General features: G+C 46.6%; 1 protein-coding gene across 3 annotated transcripts in view; it reads left to right on the forward strand.

Moving 5' to 3' along the window:
- The window catches only part of LOC122404709, a 79,725-nt gene extending 61,191 nt beyond the window's left edge, over positions 1-18,534 (forward strand). For 2 of the 3 annotated variants that reach the window (XM_043408911.1, XM_043408914.1), the window contains 4 exons: positions 9,211-9,344; positions 9,744-9,908; positions 12,772-12,909; positions 14,661-18,534. In XM_043408911.1, the coding sequence (XP_043264846.1) occupies positions 9,211-9,344; positions 9,744-9,908; positions 12,772-12,909; positions 14,661-15,247 (1,024 nt within the window). In that variant the 3' untranslated portion in view covers positions 15,248-18,534. The remainder of the gene's footprint in view (positions 1-9,210; positions 9,345-9,743; positions 9,909-12,771; positions 12,910-14,660) is intronic. The other variant, XM_043408912.1, reaches the window with a different exon arrangement.
- Positions 18,535-18,586: the final 52 nt, after the last annotated feature.

The raw sequence follows: 18,586 nt of genomic DNA on the forward strand, positions 1-18,586 counted from the left end.
ATTTGGGATCCTTCTAAACGCGTTGCCGTTGCCGTCGTCGTGGTGTCCCGGAAATAACGTATAACGATAGAAATACGTAAACGGCACGATTCGTCCGGTAAAACCAGTGTATGGTTCGTACAGAGAACGGTAGGAACGAACGGGTATTGTATAATTGTTGGCAGACCAGTGAAAAGGTGTTCCTCCCATTGTCCGCGGTTTCCGCGAATGCAAATGCTTTTACGTCCAACGGTGTGTCTCACGGGTAAATTTCGAGATTGCGTTGGAGGAAACCTGTCCTCCAATTAGTGACCGCATCCGCAGCCACGATAATGGTACCGCGTAGCTCGTGCACACTGTAACAAGAGTGTGCATTTCGGTGTTGGCGTTGCTACCGAGACGATCGAGAATACAGCGTTGCTGCGTTCCTAGGGAAAATCAGGATTCATCGTTTCAACCCGATAAAAGATAAAAATGCTCGCCACAAAACATCGCACGCCACGTCTATTCCTATACCTGGGTCTCGTCTGTGCTCGCGATTCGTATCAGGACGAAATTTGTCCGTAATTTCGAGGCGAAATCGGCAGGCAGACGGTGCGTGGTAGTCGCGGTTCCAAGAACACGGCCAACTCTGCGAGGAGAGGAGCGTTCGTCAGGGTCGACGAGTGCGATCGCAGGTCCAGTGATTAGCCTTTTTGCGCCGGCAGTCTCTCAGGGCATTATATGTAGACGTAATAACGGCGGGACAAACTCGAAGCAGTGTCCAACCGAGGCTCGCCAGTCCGTCCGTTTCTCCATCGAACCAGCTCTCCAAGCAAACCCAGTGAAGAAGGGAGAGAGGGAGAGAGGATAAGGAATTCCGAGGAATGTTTGACTCTGGAAGAGAGAGAAAGATAAATATCTGCGGCGTCTGCACGAGCTCCGTCATTACACTAATGATACCTTGGTCTCTCTCCTCGGCGAATCGGCCCCTTTTTCGAGGGTGCCCCGCTCTCGCTGCACCGCTGCCGATTCCTCCGCCATGTACTCTTCTCCTTGGAAGCAGCCAATCTTGCTCGAAACTGGACGGTGGTAGAACCGAGAGGAAACAGAAAAATGTCGGTCTGGTGTAATCGTCCGTCCGTCCGTCCATTGCGTTGCAGCGTTGCAGCGTTGCAGCGTTGCAGCGTTGCAGCGTTGCAGCGGCGCGAGGTCGGTATTTCTTGCTCGGTTTCGAGCGAATCGCCCGCCGCGAATCCTCCGATCTACCACGTGCACCGAGCGAGACAAAAATCGTGCACGTTCGCTCGCTCGTAATTCAGTTCGACCGGCTTCGATTTCAACCGGTCCTCGCGGCTCACCTACCACGGTGCAATTTCAAACCAGGCATGCTCGTCTTTGCTCAAGGAGAAATAATTGGCATATTGGATCGGAGAGAGGAGGCGCGCGAGATCTTCTCATCGGTACTAGGATAACCAAGAAAAGGATATGTCCCGTAACCGAAAGTATGAAGTCTGATCGCGTTTGGCCATCCATTTTCCGTTCGATCGAATCGGTTCGCGACTGAACTCGACCGATCGATCGAAGCGAGTGCTCTTTGTGGAAAATGGAGGAGGTTCGAGCGTTCCAGGGTCCAATTAAACGCGAGACCGAGAGCACAGCGGCGGCGGTGGTGGTGGTGGTGGTGGTGGTGGCGGCGGCGGTGGTGGGCCGCACGGATAAGCCGGAGCCGAGTGCTGCGAGGTCAAGTTGGAACGGAAGAGAGGACGAACCGGGTCGAGGAGACCGGAATGAAACGGAGCCAGGGTCGCGGGCCTTTGCCGGTTCCCGTCCGGTTCTTGGTTCTTTTGTATCTCGTTTTGTGTCGTCGAGCTCTCGATCATCGTGGCGAGATACCGAGCTCGCTCGGCCATGGGTGGTCCGTGTCAAGCTTCTCATATTCTAAGCGTCGCCGTTCGGTCAGGATTAAAGGAGATCCTCGATACCCGAAAGCGACTCACGAGCTCTCTCCGACAGCCTCCAATTTCTATTCCGTTCGCTTTTAATCGAGCCTCCATTACGCGCGGAGGATCGGGTTAATACGATCGCGGCTCGTTGCACGCGCAACGAACGCTCTTCGGCCGTTCGGCCGACTCTAGGATCGAAAACCATCCCAGGCTGTTGGACTTTTGCCGTTCCCGCGCAAACGAAAATCGAAGAATCAACGGTAAGTAAACGAAATTGGTTTGTATCGATCGTGCGACGGTTAGGATCTCGTAACCGTGAAATCCACAGTCGTTCCGTTACGAACAAGAGAGAAATAACGGCCGAATCGAGTAACGTATTTCGTTGCAACGAGATTGGCCGACGGGGGACGTAGAACGGGTAGCAGTCCTCCAAATGCGTTTTCCTCGTCGCGATAAATGTGTTCGCGGAACAATCTCTCCCAACCGGCTCGTTTCTACGAAGCGGAAATTCGCTGACGCAGTCTCGCGATCGAAGTTTCTTACATTTCCGCGGTCCGAGGAACGAAATGGTTCCAGCCGGGTGGGAAAGAATAGTCGGTCATCTGTCTCCGAAGCTTGGTAAGGGGACGGTCTGCTCTAAGCTCGCAAACGTAATGAAACCGTACGAGCTCGAGCATCCGTCTGGCAGAGCTTTGAAAAATAACTTGACTCAGTCGCGTCGCGAGGACGCGAAAAACTTGAGACTACCTTGAGACTACCACGCGACGCGACGCGACGCGACGCGACGCGACGCGACGACGACTTTTGTTCCGAGAAAATGACCCATGAAATCTCGAGCCTCGTTTCTGGCCGCGAACGCGAAACTTTCGCACGGCGAAAACAGAAACGTAGAAAACTGCGAGTACGTTCATCTCCGAACAACAAGTATCAACGAAACAACCGTAACGAAACGTGCGCAGAGAAATCGGAGCGGTGGAGATCCTTTATCCCGTTCGAGTAACAAGAACGTAGCTAGGCTACAGAGACCAACCAGATTGATCGTCGAATGTAATTTCTCGCGACGCGTTAACCTGGGAACGCAGCGAGCGATCGATGGACCGAATTACCAGATGTAACGAACAGAGTCTGGTGTTGTCGATCGACGACGAACCAGTCTCGTAAATCTTGAGCGACCGGTTGCTCGAGGGCTAATAGAGACGAATTACACGCGTCGAGTACCACCGACGCCGATCTATTAACGTTGATTACGTTCGAATGCAAATACACCGATTGGAACCACCACCGCGCGAATACTCGACCAATCAGATTTCTGCTCCCTTTTGCGGCACGTAATTATACTTGCACGCGAAAAGAATCCGAATTTCAATTTTATTTACGTTTCGACCGTTGCATCGTGGAAGCCAGGAACTCGTACGATTCTCGTTAGCCGAGGGAAACGTGGATGTCGTTCGTTTTAGGAAAGAAAAGGAAAGTTTAGGTTCCGAGGCATTTGGTTACGCTGTACGGCCACGGGGGCAAACGAGACCCGAGGGATAAATTGGTTGCTTACGAGAGATACGTAATCGTTATTTTCGCGCCAAGAGAAGAGATTACCGAAGGAATCGAGAGACGTATCGTGAACCGGTGCAGAAACGAGAGATGAGCAAAGCATCGAGCAAACGGGTTCGGAGGGAAGCGAAGCGAGTCGGGGGAGGGGGATAAAAGACCGGAGACAAAGAAAGATCGTTGTTGAAATATCGAAAAGAGTCGAGAAAGAAGAAAATGAGAAAAAGAGCGAGACAGCGAGAACTGCAGAGGAAAAAGTGGACAACGGTGTAGTAGGTGGGCAAAAAAAGCCAGGGGTAAAAACGATATTCGATGGAGCGGAGTCCTCGAGTCGTCGATGGGGGATGGGCGTCGATGAATGCGATGCAATTACCGGAGGTCGACCCACTTTTCTGCGACGCATTAATTGTAATGCTGCCGGAGGCAAAGGTAGAACATTTTCCGGAACGAAATACAGACGAGTCCGACAAATGGAAGAACAAAGGGGTTGGAAAAAATGTCCGGAAGAGAAAACGGTGATGAAGAACCGACTGATTTCGTTCGTCGTGCAATTATTAATACTACTTTTCGAAAACACGCGATACATACTTGGCTGTTGTTTGCAGAAAGTATACGCGTATAGAACAATTCCCATCGATACGGATTAATATTAACGGAACCGGTAACGTAGAATAATACGTATTTGTTAGAGTGCTGCACGGGCTCGTAACTTAATTCCGATGGTTCCGTTACCGAACAGAGAAAGGAGATTAAATCCAACTCCAAGAACTACGCGTTCCAGCAAACGTATCATTTTTTTCATTCTCAAGACCCTCTTTTTCCGGACACGGTGGCGGGACGGGGACCGGGGATAGATGACTGCTGGCAGAAGAAGGTTCGTTTTAAACGAGCTCTCTGGGAAATTTCATCGCGTCTATCCCGTTCTATCCCAGCGCGTCCGCAGCTTCCTTGAAACCCTCCATCGCATCGGCTCGATTCCGCTCCTGGTCCACCCTCTCTCACGGTAAGTTCGCGTCCAAGTTCATTGAATGAACTGTTCACGAGCGCTGCCTGCCAACCAGCTTTTGTTCGATATCGTTCTATTGTTCGCCGGCGCGCACGCGAGCACGCGAGCGCTCTGTAACATAATTGGATATCGATAGTCTTATCGAGCGTTGTTCTCGTCGGTTCCTCTATCGTTGCTTCTCTGCCCCGATTATAATCCAAGTTCCAGTCCCGGGTAAGAGAAGTTTCTCGCGTTCGAACGCTCGCTGACGACCGAAACCACGATGAATATTTCTGGAGAGAAGTATCGAAGAGGAGAGAAAGGAAAAACGAAAAACGAAAAACGAAAAGCGAAAAGAAAAAAGGTCAGGACAGGTAACGATCAACGATCGCAATCTCCAGACATACACACATACATACGTTCGATCAAGCTGACATTATTGTCCGTAAAGGTTACGCAGGATAATATGCGGTATCGTAGAAAAGGAAAACAGCGTTGTTCGATCGATGAAAACGCGACGCGAATTACATAGTTTGTTAGAATTCGAGGAACGTACCGCGTTTAGCGCTAGGCGAGGTCGCGAAATGGATTCAACGCATGGAATTCACGAAACGTTGCGATAGCCCCGCGACAAACTGATTAATTAACATTTGACCGTTTCGTAAATTCGATTTTGCGATCGATGGAAACGCCGCGCGCTTGGATACGCCGCGCCCGAATGGACCGTGATGGCATAACTGTGACTCGATTAAATTAACGTATTATCGGACGTTCTGATCGATTCCTCGGCGAAATTCTCACCCATTCCATAAACTTTTTATTCGCTTCCTTATTTAAAAGTGTTTAAAATTTTACAACGAAACGAGAGCACGAATTTTATTTTTATCTTTTCGATACGTTTGATCGATCGCGAACCAAATATTTCTCGATAGCGTACGTGTACGTTTGGTCTTTCTCGGTGCGAATTTATCGCGATAGGTTGTTTGTTGGTGTTCTCGGAGAGGTTCGTAAAATGAATACATACATACATACGCGTATGAAATGGTGAGACTCGGTGCACGTGAACAGAGAGAAATCGCTGCGCAGACACTTAATCCTGTCTGACCCATGCCTACGCACGCGAAACTGTCTCCCCGGTAGAAACTTAATCTGGCCTGATTCAGCCGGTTGGAATTTGACAGACGAGTCCTGTCTGCCGGAGGCTGGTACAACGGGGACTGTCATCGCGGATTACAATGTGCCGTTTAATTATTCCGACTCGAAACGCCGCGCTGCACCGCGCCGCACCGCGCCGCACCGCGCCGCACCGCGGTCCGACAGGAAATTACGTCACGCGCATTGTCCTTTTCGCCGCGTTCCAAGTTTCGTCCTCGATGCCGCGGAAAACAGCTCGGCCCACTTTACGAACAGGTGAATCATTTTTCCTCCAAAACCGGAAAATGTTTATTTTCTCGTACTTGATCGGTTCCACGAATGCGATCGAGGCCGCGTCGAGGGCGCATCAAGTATCTACCAAGTATTCTGTTTAAAAAGCTCCAACATCGAGAAATGGAAATTTTCTTGTTCGATGTTTGCTCGTTTGGTCGATTCGAAAGAAAGGAAAAACGGCCCCTCGGGAAACCGGAGAAAGAGGATAAAAAGTTTACCCAAGACGAAACAATTGAACCATTTCGAGTACGTATCTGGTTGCGCAGCAAATTCCCAGCTCGGCTCGTGGTTGTTTCATGCAAATAGATAGACGAAGCCGCCGAATGCACCCGGGGACCGGAAGTCATTGGACGCGTTCCAAGAAATCCGGAATCTTTAACAACTCGCTCGACGGAGCTAAAATTCGAGAGGAGAAGGCTGGAAGAATGTACGACGGGTGGTTGGCTCCCTGAACTTTTATCTCGTAAAATGTTGATTTCACGCAAATACGGTGGTGTGTTGACGCACGTTCGATCTCTAGGCGCGTTTCACCTTTTCTTCCTATCAAACGCAAAGAAAGATTTTTCCGAGAATCGCGAGACGAGGAATAATAACGGTAGAAAATTGATCGTCGGACTGTACCTTTCGGAAACTACGTATAATAAGTTTCTCCATGAAAACTATTACCTGCTTGATTTTTCCAAACGTACACCACCTGTTATTTTCTTTAAAATATCGTTTCGGCGATATCCTGGAAAATCCCAGCGATTTGCAAACAGCTCTGGCTCTCTCGAAAAAGAGCATTTTTATCGTTTCGCGTGCACCTAATTCTCACGGCATACCGATAATTTTCTTCGCTCGTACTTGACGCTCCGAAATGAACTTGGCACGAACGTAAATTCAATTTCACGCAACTTCGGCAAACAAAATCAGGAATAAGGATCTTAATTTATACGTTTAAATACGCAAGGTTCTAACGGTAAAGGAATTTAAAGATAATCGTTCGTTGCCGTGTTTATAACTTAATTATAATCTAGTCTATTCATGGTCCATAATTTTTTTAATCGGTCCATGGTTTAAAGTTTACCAAGTTTTGTGAATAATAGTCCCCACCGTGTTCGTCGCGAGAAACGTGTTAAACGTCAGACAATAGGAAAGGTGTGGTGGTTGTCGGGGCGGTTCCATCTAAAAAGATGCGAGGAGAATGAAATATTGTCAAGGTTTAATTAAGAGTCCGCGAACGCTGCACTTAACGTCGATGTCGAGTTTGATGCTACGACGAAGAATACCGGAGTTTATAGGTTTCTCTTAATTAAGCCGGATCGGCCGGCCGGCCGGCCGGCCGGGTAATGTTGATCGCGCCGAACGATAGGACGCGAGGCGAGGCGAGGCGAACGAAAGTAGAAGATTCGATCGATTTCTCGTCATCTTTTACAAGATTAAACACTATCCTCGTCCGTGATCGTAACGGGCGTTTCTGCGAACACTATAAATTCCGAGCCGTTAAGTCGATTTATTAAACTATTTCAATTGACGAGATATGTACCTCGAACCTTTACAGCTTGTTCTATCAACTCCCGTTAGAGGCGACCCATCAATCTTCATTCCTGTCGATTGATCCCGAAGATACACGCGATCACGGCCACTGACGGCCGACTAATGGAAAAAATCAGGTGGCAAATTGTTCCTAGGAATCGATTCACTGTTACGAATCGACCATGTACAAAGCTATGATTTTTAAAGTTCCATCGACAAATAATAGTGCGAACGACGACGATCATCGAGGAGCTTTGGCTTTTCAAGCAATTCTTGGTTAAAGACGGTACGAAATTTCTAAACAAACCCAGTACCTACGTTATAATTGTTTACGTGCTTTATTCTCTCATCGTCTGCTATCCATACGTACGTGAAGTATTATAATTTATTCGATATTTATAAAGGACGTTATCCCAAGGGAGTAAATGTAAGTGGCTGAACTTGTAATAACTAGCTAGTGTTTAGTTGCGAAAAGCAGAGTGAAGTAAGGGTAAACGAAAAGAGTAAAATGAATGATCGGAAGAATCGTTAACGAGGATAAAGTCTGAGCCAGGGTCTTGTTTGCAAGGAGATTTTTCCGAAACTCTCCACTGCTAACGCAATGTTATTTTAAGTGGGAAAAGGACCCAAGGAGAATCGATCGGAGCGAGCGCGGGGTAACGAGCTTAAAGTTGCTATTGTAATACGCGTTAGCGATTATTTGGAATTTTAGCGAGCGAGCCTTTTAATTAGAAGCCACAGCGAATTGAATCGCGTCGGGTCACGTGAAATTGGTCATTTGAAAAATTCCCGTTGCTCGTTGGCCGCGAACTTTTCTATAACTCGAGCGAGCTCCGGTTTCGCACCGAATGAGCAGACAAAACGCGCAAAGTTGCACAGGCCGATGGAAAACGCACGATCGCGCAAACCCCGCGTCAGATTTAAACCCGTTCGAGGGTGCAATTAAACGCGACCGGGAAAATGGAATATTAACGACGCGAACGCGATCAGCGGCTCGCTCGACGCGTTTATCGAGCGAGCCGGAATTCGCTTTAACGTTGGAAAATCCAATTCGAGATAATCGACGCGCTTGAAAAAATCAGCCCAGGGCTGGCTGATGCAATTTTACCCATAGGTCGTTATATAAATATCGGCTCGTCTCGTAAACGGTTTACGATTTTTCAACGAATATGCGCGTCCTTTTTTCTTTTTTTCGTACGGCTATAACGCGAAACGCGCGTAACGTTGCGTGTAACGTTGCGTGTAACGTTGCGTGTAACGTTTCCAAAGCTTTTCCAACGATTCGTTCGTTTCCTTCCAACGAACAACGGTTTTCAACCCTTTTGAAATAAAAGTTTTTGCACGTTAGGTCCGGTCGCTGTAAATTGTAATGAAAGATCAACAGTAAACGATCCAACCGACGTATGCGAATTTCAGGAATTATTTTCCGAGAAAGAGGACGTCGTGTCGAGCGATACCGACAAAAGTAGTACCTGAACGTTCGTGGACAGCTGACGGCTCTATAAGCTTAATAAAAGCCGTGATACTGCGACAGTTGGAAGAAAAAAGTCTCGAATAACGTGGCCGCTCGAATCGATTGATTTATGATCGCCCCTTCCGATCGATCGCCGGTCGCCAAGATCTCCCTTTCGCTCTCGTCGAGGAATCTTGGTTCGTGAAACCGTACAAACTAAATTTCAGCTCGAAGAAAGCTGTAACGATCAAAGCGTTACTTTCAATTACAATGGCAACGATCGTTGAATATATTTCGTTATTTTTTGTGGTTCGCGTGTCACGTTTAAATCTAGTTAAAATAAATAAATGTAAAATAAGTGTTTTGTCATGTATTTTCAGGGAAAACAATCAGATCATCGGCTCTTATTTGGAGATCGAGGACATAACTTTGGAAGATTACGGGGAGTACAAATGCGAAGTTAGCAACGGCGTGGACGAGGAGATCACGTTACCTGCTCACGTTTACCGACAAGGTACGTAACTAAGCCTTTTAATCTGTCTGCTGGCGGTTATCTCTCGCTAGGGACCAGCGAAAAGCGAAAATCTCACTGGAGAAAAATATTTATCTCTGTATCATCGTTTCAAACACACACACATCCAGGAAACCGCGCGTCTTCCCGATGTGCGATAGAAATCGAACTCTGTCTCTATTAATTCCATCCGATTAACGACAATTCATACGCGGTCCGTGGCAACGTCGATCATCACCGAGGAGTGAGTGGCCAATCGAGGCCAGTGTTTCAAATCGTTGCCGGCTCGCACTCGCTCAAGCTACTAATTTTCCAAGTATAAAGTATTTGCGAGGAAGCAAGCCGCGAACCAACAGGAGGAACAAATGACAAGAATATAGGTACATACATGTTTTGTTGTAGAACCACAGTTCGCGTTAGGACTTCAAAACGGATCCTGGAGAAAATCGTTCCTGCTCGGCGTGCTGGTGCTGGTTCTCCTGATCTCGGCCGGCGCCTTTTACGCCCGTTGCTGGCTACCCTTGGTGCTACTATGCCGCGACAAATTCGCCCCGCTCGAACAGAATGGTAATTATCGGAAGGAAACGGTTTTGCGTCCGGTTAATCCTCGCTCTGAATTATCAGGCTTCTTCGAACTCGCGTGTACCGCGATCGACAACCGACTTTCCTTCAGTTCGAGCCGTTTCGAACAGACTGTTGTTTATCGGTTCTCTTTCGATTGCATACAGTAAGCACGTATATGTATGTATGTATACGAAGCGAAAAATCTTGTACTATATTTTTTTTTTTTGTTATCTCTTTTTCCTCCGATTCGAAATTATCTCATTTCGTAAAACCCTTTTCCAGAGAAACGATATCATCCCCCAGGCATCGTAAAATCGATGCAACCTGCAATTTTGAAGGTTCCATTTGTTCGGAAGGTCGTTTTAACGATACCGTAGTCTGCGCTCGGCATCGAATCGCAACCGAAATCGACACATCGAATTCCCATTTCGTCCAAGTTTTACGTATCCTTTCGAACACGAGTATGTCGCTCGACCGTATTATCGCCTCTCCCGCGTATTTCCCTTGGAATCGTCGCTAATATGTACATAGAATATCGAACGTTCAGGAAAAGCGTCAGGAGAGCGTGTAGCCAGAAAATTTAGTTCCCTTGATCTTGGTTTAATCCAGACCGGGAAAGTACCGCGAGTCGCGTAAACGAACAAATCGTTTGGCTTTTTTCATCGTCGAAACGCGGCAGTTTAACGGCCCTTTCCGATAGAAACGCTCCCGGTGAAAATAATTAGAGGATTCGCCTGGCGAATCGCTGCTAAGAAAATTAAATAAATATCGGGGATAGCAGACTTTCTTGCCAGTTTCGAAACTGAGATTTCAGTCTGTCTGTCCGTCGGAGACCCGGGACAATACCCGTTCACTTTACCCTTGACGTTTCGTTCGTAAATAAAAATCCACGGAAGCGCGATGACATCGACTGGTTGGTTTTAGCTACACAGATAAATCGTTGTTCGATTGTTTTTATAACGAACCTGGTATTAGATTTCGAATTGGATATTTGGTATCTCGGTGGGAATTTGTGCGAGAATGAAGCATCGCGAACCGTTGTAAAGATGGTGCATAAGCGCAGGAAATCGGTGGAATCGGATACGATAAATCGGTGTGTCGTGTGGCCGTGGCTCGCGAGTTACACGTGTAAGCCGAAGCTTCTATGTAAGTATGTATGTACGTCCCGCCTCGCGAACGAGATCTTGCCCATGGAGCTGTGCCCATCGCCGCGACGCGAGTACCCCGTATACGGAAAGTAGAAAATTACCGCGATTACGGTGCTTCGGAGAACCACCGCCGTGAACATCTCCCATTAACGTTTCACCGGAGATCGTTTTCTCTTTGTTAACCGGCTGAAAAGCAACTGCTCTCCTCTGCGCGACGCAACGCGCAGAACGTTTTGCTACCGATTACGGTGGACAGTTAGTTACTCGAAACGTTCGGTCGTTAGGTAAACGCCACGAATAACGTTCATCCCACTGGTAAGGTAAATCTTCCGCTGATCAAATACATGATACATATTATATTATCAGAAAGATAGTTATTAACCATTTTACGATTAATTAAACGATTAGTTTTTCTAACCCGAAAGCTTGTTCGTAAACGGACAAAAAAAGTCGTGTATAAAAGGAAGATAAAAAGTTTAAAAAACAGCAAGAAATCGAAGAAACAAGTAAATAAGTAATACTAACGAACGAACGAACGAACGAACGAACGAACGATTTTCCTATTCGTCTGGGTCAGCATATACTTATACGGGGTTCTCTTTGCCTCGCGTTCGATTTTCGATTTTCTACTCGGGAGAAATTGGTTCGTTTCCAATGGACCGCAAAGGACAAGCAAGCAGAGCGCGCAAATAGAGGTGGAGAGAACACCATTTTGTTGCTCTTTTGTTCCGAAGCGCACACAATTCGCGAGATTCGATAATCACGCGGTTAAAAGTCTCGGACCGCGGTTCTGTGCAGTATCGTACGTGCACGGTACGGTATACATATTACGTGCTACGTATTTATTCGTGGCGTTAATTTTTCGTTTAATTAGCCGATTGTTCGCGTGGACGCGTTCTAGCAGCTTGTATCGTTGATTTGAAATTCACAGGAGTAACAGTATGAGTAAGTACTTACTCGCGGTTGTAATCGCGATCGAGGAGCCGCGTGACTCAACGTTCCGCGAACAAACGATAAGCAGCAACTCGGTAGCGGCGAGCCGTGGAATTTGCCAGAGGATTATCCCGGACGGTGATTCGCACGACATCCTTTTGCTCGTGACCGACTCTCCTTATTCGCGCTAACAGCGAATCGTTCCACAAACAAACCAACGGCCACTTTCACTCGCTCTCGTTCCTATCCGGCAACCGATATCCTTTTATCCTTACGATACCAACGCACAGACCACCGATACGTCATTTTTTAACGATATACGCTCGTCACCTTCGATACCACGATAATAACAAACGTAAGAAGAAAAAAGATAAAAAATATCGATCGTTTCGTGTTACATGGTATGCTGAGCGTCAAGAGGCGGTGCCGTAAACACGATGATAGCAAGTAGAAACCTTGGACGGCGAAGGTCCCTTTTCTTGTAAATAGGAAATGTTTACCGCGTCGATGATGCGCGTTCCTCTATCGCGTTTTATCTCGAATCTTGTAGCTTGTTTGCGTCTCGTCTTGAAACGTTTTTCCTTGGTTCGTTGTCTGTATTCCGATCGTTTGTAAATTCGATTATGCCGATATTGCGCACTAGCGACACTTCCGACTAAAATAGTCTGACAAAAAATTCGTAGAAAATATTCCGTAACCTTCCGAAAGCCCGATTAATATGTACGACGCGTACATATTATATGATTCCTCGCTTATTCATCATTCGCATGAACACGAATTTGCAGATGGGAAGGAATGCGACGCGCTGGTCTGCTACCACGAAAAGGACTCGAATCTGGCGATCGGTATAACGATACCAACCCTGGAGACGAGGCATCGGTACAAGTGCACGCCGCTCGAGCTCTCCCATCTCAATCAAAATTGTAAGTGCCAGTTTTAATTAAAATACGCGAGTGCCAAGTTTCTCTATCGCGCGGTGATCAAAGTTAAAAGGGTAAGATGGTGGTTTTGAGGGAGTACGAACGACCGACTCGCTGGCTCCTGGCTGGCTCCTGGCTGGCTCCTGGCTGGCTCCTGGCTGGCTCCTGGCTGGGGCTGCTTCTCCGTCGAATAGAACATGTTTCTTCGATCTACTGACAATTCCAAGATTCCGTTACGATGCGAAACGAGCAAACTATGAAAAATACGTATACTCGTTGTCTCATCCACAGGTAGTTTTTACGGCCGGTTGGATTGTTTTTTAAAACCAAAACTAGTTTGCGAGTTGATAAAAAAAAAAAAATTGGTATGGTGCAACCAACTGAATATTTGATAAAAATAGATGAAAATTATTAATAAGAGAAACACGTTCTCTTTCCTTGGTTTCTATTAAACGTTTGTTCGGTCGGGGGTAGGTGTAACTATAGTATTTTGAGGCGAGATTCGCGCGGAAACCGGCCGATAGGATTTACTCGACAAAGAGAGGAAAGCGGTCGCAATTGCCGGGACAAAGGTAGCCGAAAGTTTCATCTAGTTTCGCGAGGCCGCGTCTCTCTCGCTTGTGCATCTCATGAATATGAACGGTTGGGCTGGCTAGGAGCCCGCGCGCGCGCGCACCGTGATAACGGTTGCTCACCGACAAATATTCTGACGCTAATTTCTTTCTAATTGCCAGGAGAAAATTGGGCCCGTATATGTGTTGCGAGCTGCCCGTCCGACGACCCTCATTTTATTAATGCAAATTACCGCACGTTGCCCGGTCCGGTTCGGTCCGGCCCAACCCAACCCAACCCAACCCAACCCAACCCCGATCCGTTGATGCAAAGTAACCAACCTATACATAAATTTCTTTACTTTTTCGGCATTGTCGGTCGCAAAATCATTGCGCCTTTATAAAATAATAGCGAATATTTAGTCAGCGAGGATGGATATTCCGAGCATGCGAATACGAGAAAGATTACGATTACAAGAGTTTGCACAAGCGGGGCTAGGAAGGAGGGTGTAACCGGAAGATAAAGGCGATCCTTCAGGATCGCGGAATCACGGCATCCCGGGGAGCAAGTTTGTAAATTGAATTAGAAAGTTAGTCGGTTTCTCGGACGTCTAGTGTCGTCTCGTTTGTCTCCCGAAGACAGCAACCGCGGTTTCGAGTTTACGTATGCACTTTGAAAGCGAGCATGGTTCCCCGCTCTCGGTGGCCAGTTCTACTCTTTCTTTTTGCTTCTTACCAATTCTCGAACCATCTGACTATAACTTTTGAAATGGTTTAATTGAAACAGCAGGTGGACACCACCGTTCGTGCAATGGAGGCTGCTTGTATCGTTCGCGGGTTTTTTACAAATTTCCGAGTAAATTGCGTCGCTTATCGACACAGAGAAAACCAACCTGGTCAACTTGATCTCGTAAGCCACAAAGCGTCAGCAACGATCAAGCTGCCGAACGATACCGAGCAGCGCGTTAAACGATACGCGTTATACCTTGCGTCAACTGCTGACCAACAGAAACGCTCCAATGTCGCGAATCGACAGAAATCTACCGGTGTCGTGTTCTCGTTGATGGTAATTTGTCGATTAGACTGATGTCAAGTGATAGAAAAACATTCGATTTCCCAGTAATATTAAGCAAGCAAGCAAGCAAGCAAGCAAGCAAGCAGGCAAGCAACGTCGAATAATAAAAAACGTGTATTATCTTTCAGGGAGCTTGGAGATCGGTCCGCACGCTGCTACGAGCCGTAGAATCATCGTCGTCCTAAGTCCCGCTTCCCTGGGAAACGTTTGGAACGAGACGAGCGTCGGGGCGATTCTGAAACAACTGTCGTCGCTCGCAACGCGAACGATAGTGATCGTCACGAAAGATATACCGGACGTGACGACGATCGCGAAGCGATCGACTCGAGGTTGCGAGACCGGTGATCTTTCCTTGGATCGTTTGAAGATCTTGAACTGGGAGGAATGCGGCGGTGGGACCGGGATTGGGAGCGGGATCGGGATCGGGATCGGGACCGGGACCGGCACCACCACCGGCACCACCACCGGCACCACCATCGGCACCACCATCGGCACCACCACCGGCACCACCACCGGCACCGGCACCGGCACCGCCACCGTCCTCGGTGGTTCGAATAACCAAAAGTTCTGGTATCAGCTTCGATTGGCGATGCCGCCTGTTCGACCGATCGGTAACCAAACCGGCTGCCAGTCGGTGGCTATGATCGTCCAAGCAAACGGAAAATGCGGACAGCAAAAGGCTCGATCGCGCGAGAGTCTCGAGGTGCTCGTTTAAACTCACGAAAGATCCGAGTAACGATCGGTTCGTTCGGTACCTGCGGTTTTAAATTTATTAGGATACGATCAAACTACTCGGAAAGGCAAGGATCTCGTTCGAAAAGTTCAACTTTCTGGTCCGTTGATGTATCTCTGACTTTCAGCAACCGATATATGTATATGTGTGTATCGCAAACCGACCGTCTAAGCTGTGCTATTCCAACGTCCGTAGAAAGTGGAGACTCGGAGTGCGATTCGAACCGTCGCGCGTCGTATCGTCGCAACCGTTCGAACCTAGAAACTCTATTTCCGAATTATGGTCGAAGAACGCTGCGTTTGCGACCTCAAGCACTTTTCTTTCGCTTAGTTACCTGCTTCAAATCGACAAGCGTTCCTTCGATCCTTACAATTTCACGAATACCAATCAATCGTTCTACTTGAATTGCACAACTTTGCGAGATAAAGGGAGGGAAGGACCGATTTTTTTTATTAAATATAGAGCTATGCCTACTTTATCGAGAAACTCAAATCTTTTAAAGTTTTCTTTTTATTTCGTTCGTTCGGTTTTTAAACGCGTCCCTCCTCCGACCAATTTATCACTTATCTAACTCCAACCACGACCAAAGCAATGGTTTATTTAAACATTGACGAACCGCCACTGTGCGACGAAATACGTCTTAATACTTGTAGTATAAACCGCTTTCTCGTCGAATCTGATACACGTGGCTCCACGACAACGACCGGCTTCAAGTTTCCTACCTCGAAACTATAACTATTACTTTACCGGGGACAATTGCTAACGATTCGACCAACTCCGCGATACAAATTACTTTTTCGATGTCCTGTGTTTGCAATTTCGTCAAAGTTGGTGCCAACGATTAAATAACCTTTGTTCGGAATGAACGTCGACTTTTTAGACGATCCATAGAGACTCTCTCGGTAGTGATAAATCCTCTGCGAATTTATTTTCTCCGCGCACACGACGGTTTCTATCGAACAAGAACATACTACCAGTTCCTATACTCGATAGTTTCTCCATAAATTTTTATTTGTTAAAATGCAAATCGATCGAGAATTGTCCAAAGGTTTGAAAAAATATGACTCTTTGTTCGTATGTAAAGAAATAGTGTATCAGGGATAATGTTCTTTTCTACCAGCGTTCTTCGTTTTCGATCAAAAATACATGAATTTTTTTTTAAAGGTTCGTTGGATGCGCGTGTTTCTCAGTTCCTACATAAAATCAGTCTATACGGCGCGTTCGTGTATCGTGCAACGACGATCTATTACAGAGTTAGGGAAATGCTGCTGCTGCTGCTGCTGCTGCTGCTGCTGCTGCTGCTGTTTTGTTCGAAAGAGAGCAGCTCCGGACAGAATTGTTTCGAAGCGAGGTCCGATGAGGAGAAATTAAAGCGAATCTCATATTGTTCGTATTGCGTAATCGCTCATTGCGTGGGCTACTTTTCTCTGTTTGTATATATTGCATACGTATCGGTGCTCCCTTATTTATTTAGTTAGCTATATTTTATTTATAACCGTTTACATTGGCCGGTTTTCGAAATGAATTCGAAAATGCACCAACGATACGCGTTTACTTTACCGGGCACACTTTTCTAAGCAGACTTTACGCGCAAAATCGTTCTTCTCGATGTATGCTCGCCGCGAGATTATCGAATATACATTTGTAAGGTATTTTATACTGTTTTGTACATACATGTACAAGGGGAAAAGGATACATACATACATACATACATACATGCATACACACAGACACGCTATACATATAATTACACACGCGCGTGTGTGTATATGTATACGACGACAGTTTTTATACTGTTTTAAGAATTATCATTGCATCGAGCGAATACGAAAGACTTAGAAAATTGTATTTGCGAACCTAACGGAAACAATAATTCTCTAACCCTATTCCCAGACTAATTATATTCCCTATAACTATACGGGGTGATCCATTTTATTCTATAAATAAATTCATCTTGGACGATGGAGCCGTTTATAAAAAGGTTTAAAAAATGTTCGAGTAAACTCGAAACGATCATGGCGCTTCCACCTATTTTATTAATATTATGCACATGTATATGTTCCCGTCGTTATCTTTCACCATCCGTGGTTTCGACGTTTCTTCCCGTATAAGTTCGTTTGTACATTAAAATGGAACATCCTTCAGCCACGTTCCCATGTACATATATATAGTGCGCGGGGGATGGGGGCACAGGAGATGCGTGAGAATGTGGATTTATACGTATTATATCGTAGCTGTTAATCGCGTAATTGTACTTTAGGTGTCCACGGACAGATTCGCGAAGCGAGCTTAATTTTAATGTCGCATAGTAATCTCTTTACTGTCAGTATTACAATACACTAGTGTACTTGACTCGCGAGGACACGCTTGGACGATCCGCGTCGCGAGCAATCGTTGCGAGCAATCGTTGCGAGCAATCGTTGCGAGCCGAGTAAGCAGAGTATAGACATAGCGTGTTCGTTTAGCTATAGAACCAGTACCGCGAGCCAAAATCGCGCCGTTAAGACAAAGCCGCGTTTTTATTTTACACTTTGTACGGCTGCGCGCGTTCTTAGGATTTCCTAACGGACGAAACAGAAGTAGGTACGTAAAAGTACAAGATTTCAAGCATGGAACGCACGATACGGAACACGCTCGAGACGTGTTTTCGCTGCGAATCAGTTCTAGCTCTGAGAAATCTGACTGACGCGTACGAGTGCGTGGGTGGGCTGTCGCGTGTATCGGCCGTCAACCAAAATCAGAGACAACATTCAAATATAATCGTTACCTTTTTAAATATTCCTTTTGGTTACGACCAACCAAACTATCAATAACAAGTATAATTAACGGAAATAGTTTTTTATAACGAGCAAACCGTTATTGATTACCAGAATTTTATATTAGTTACAAACAACCATATTCGACGATTAAAATTTTATTTTTTATCTACAGACAGTTATTGTCTTCCATTGTCGTGTGCTAGTCGAGGAATACAGCTGGAGCCGGCCTACTCTGCTGTACCGAGTGAGGCTATGTGCCTATCCCAGCGGTGTTGAGTGCATTTTCACCACTGCCAAGTTACACGACCTGAAACTACTAACCACCGAGCCTTGATCACTCCAAGCCCATTACTGCACTCTAAGGACTTTTATTCTAGAGTCTTATCTCACCCTGGAAGCATGGATTCCTGTCCCACGACTGTACTCTCGATCCATATTTGCTTAGCCAGAGCCTCGTTAGCCGGCAACGCCGTTGCCCAGCGTCCACCGCGTGGAGGTGAGGTTGGCTCATGCTGTGGGAGCCGGCGGCGGATGCAATACCTTCCCCCACAGCTTTGGACAG

The sequence above is a fragment of the Colletes gigas genome, unplaced genomic scaffold (genome assembly GCF_013123115.1).
Source record: "Colletes gigas isolate AHSC1104 unplaced genomic scaffold, ASM1312311v1 Colletes_gigas_Sc00003, whole genome shotgun sequence".
Taxonomy (NCBI): Eukaryota; Metazoa; Arthropoda; class Insecta; order Hymenoptera; family Colletidae; genus Colletes; species Colletes gigas.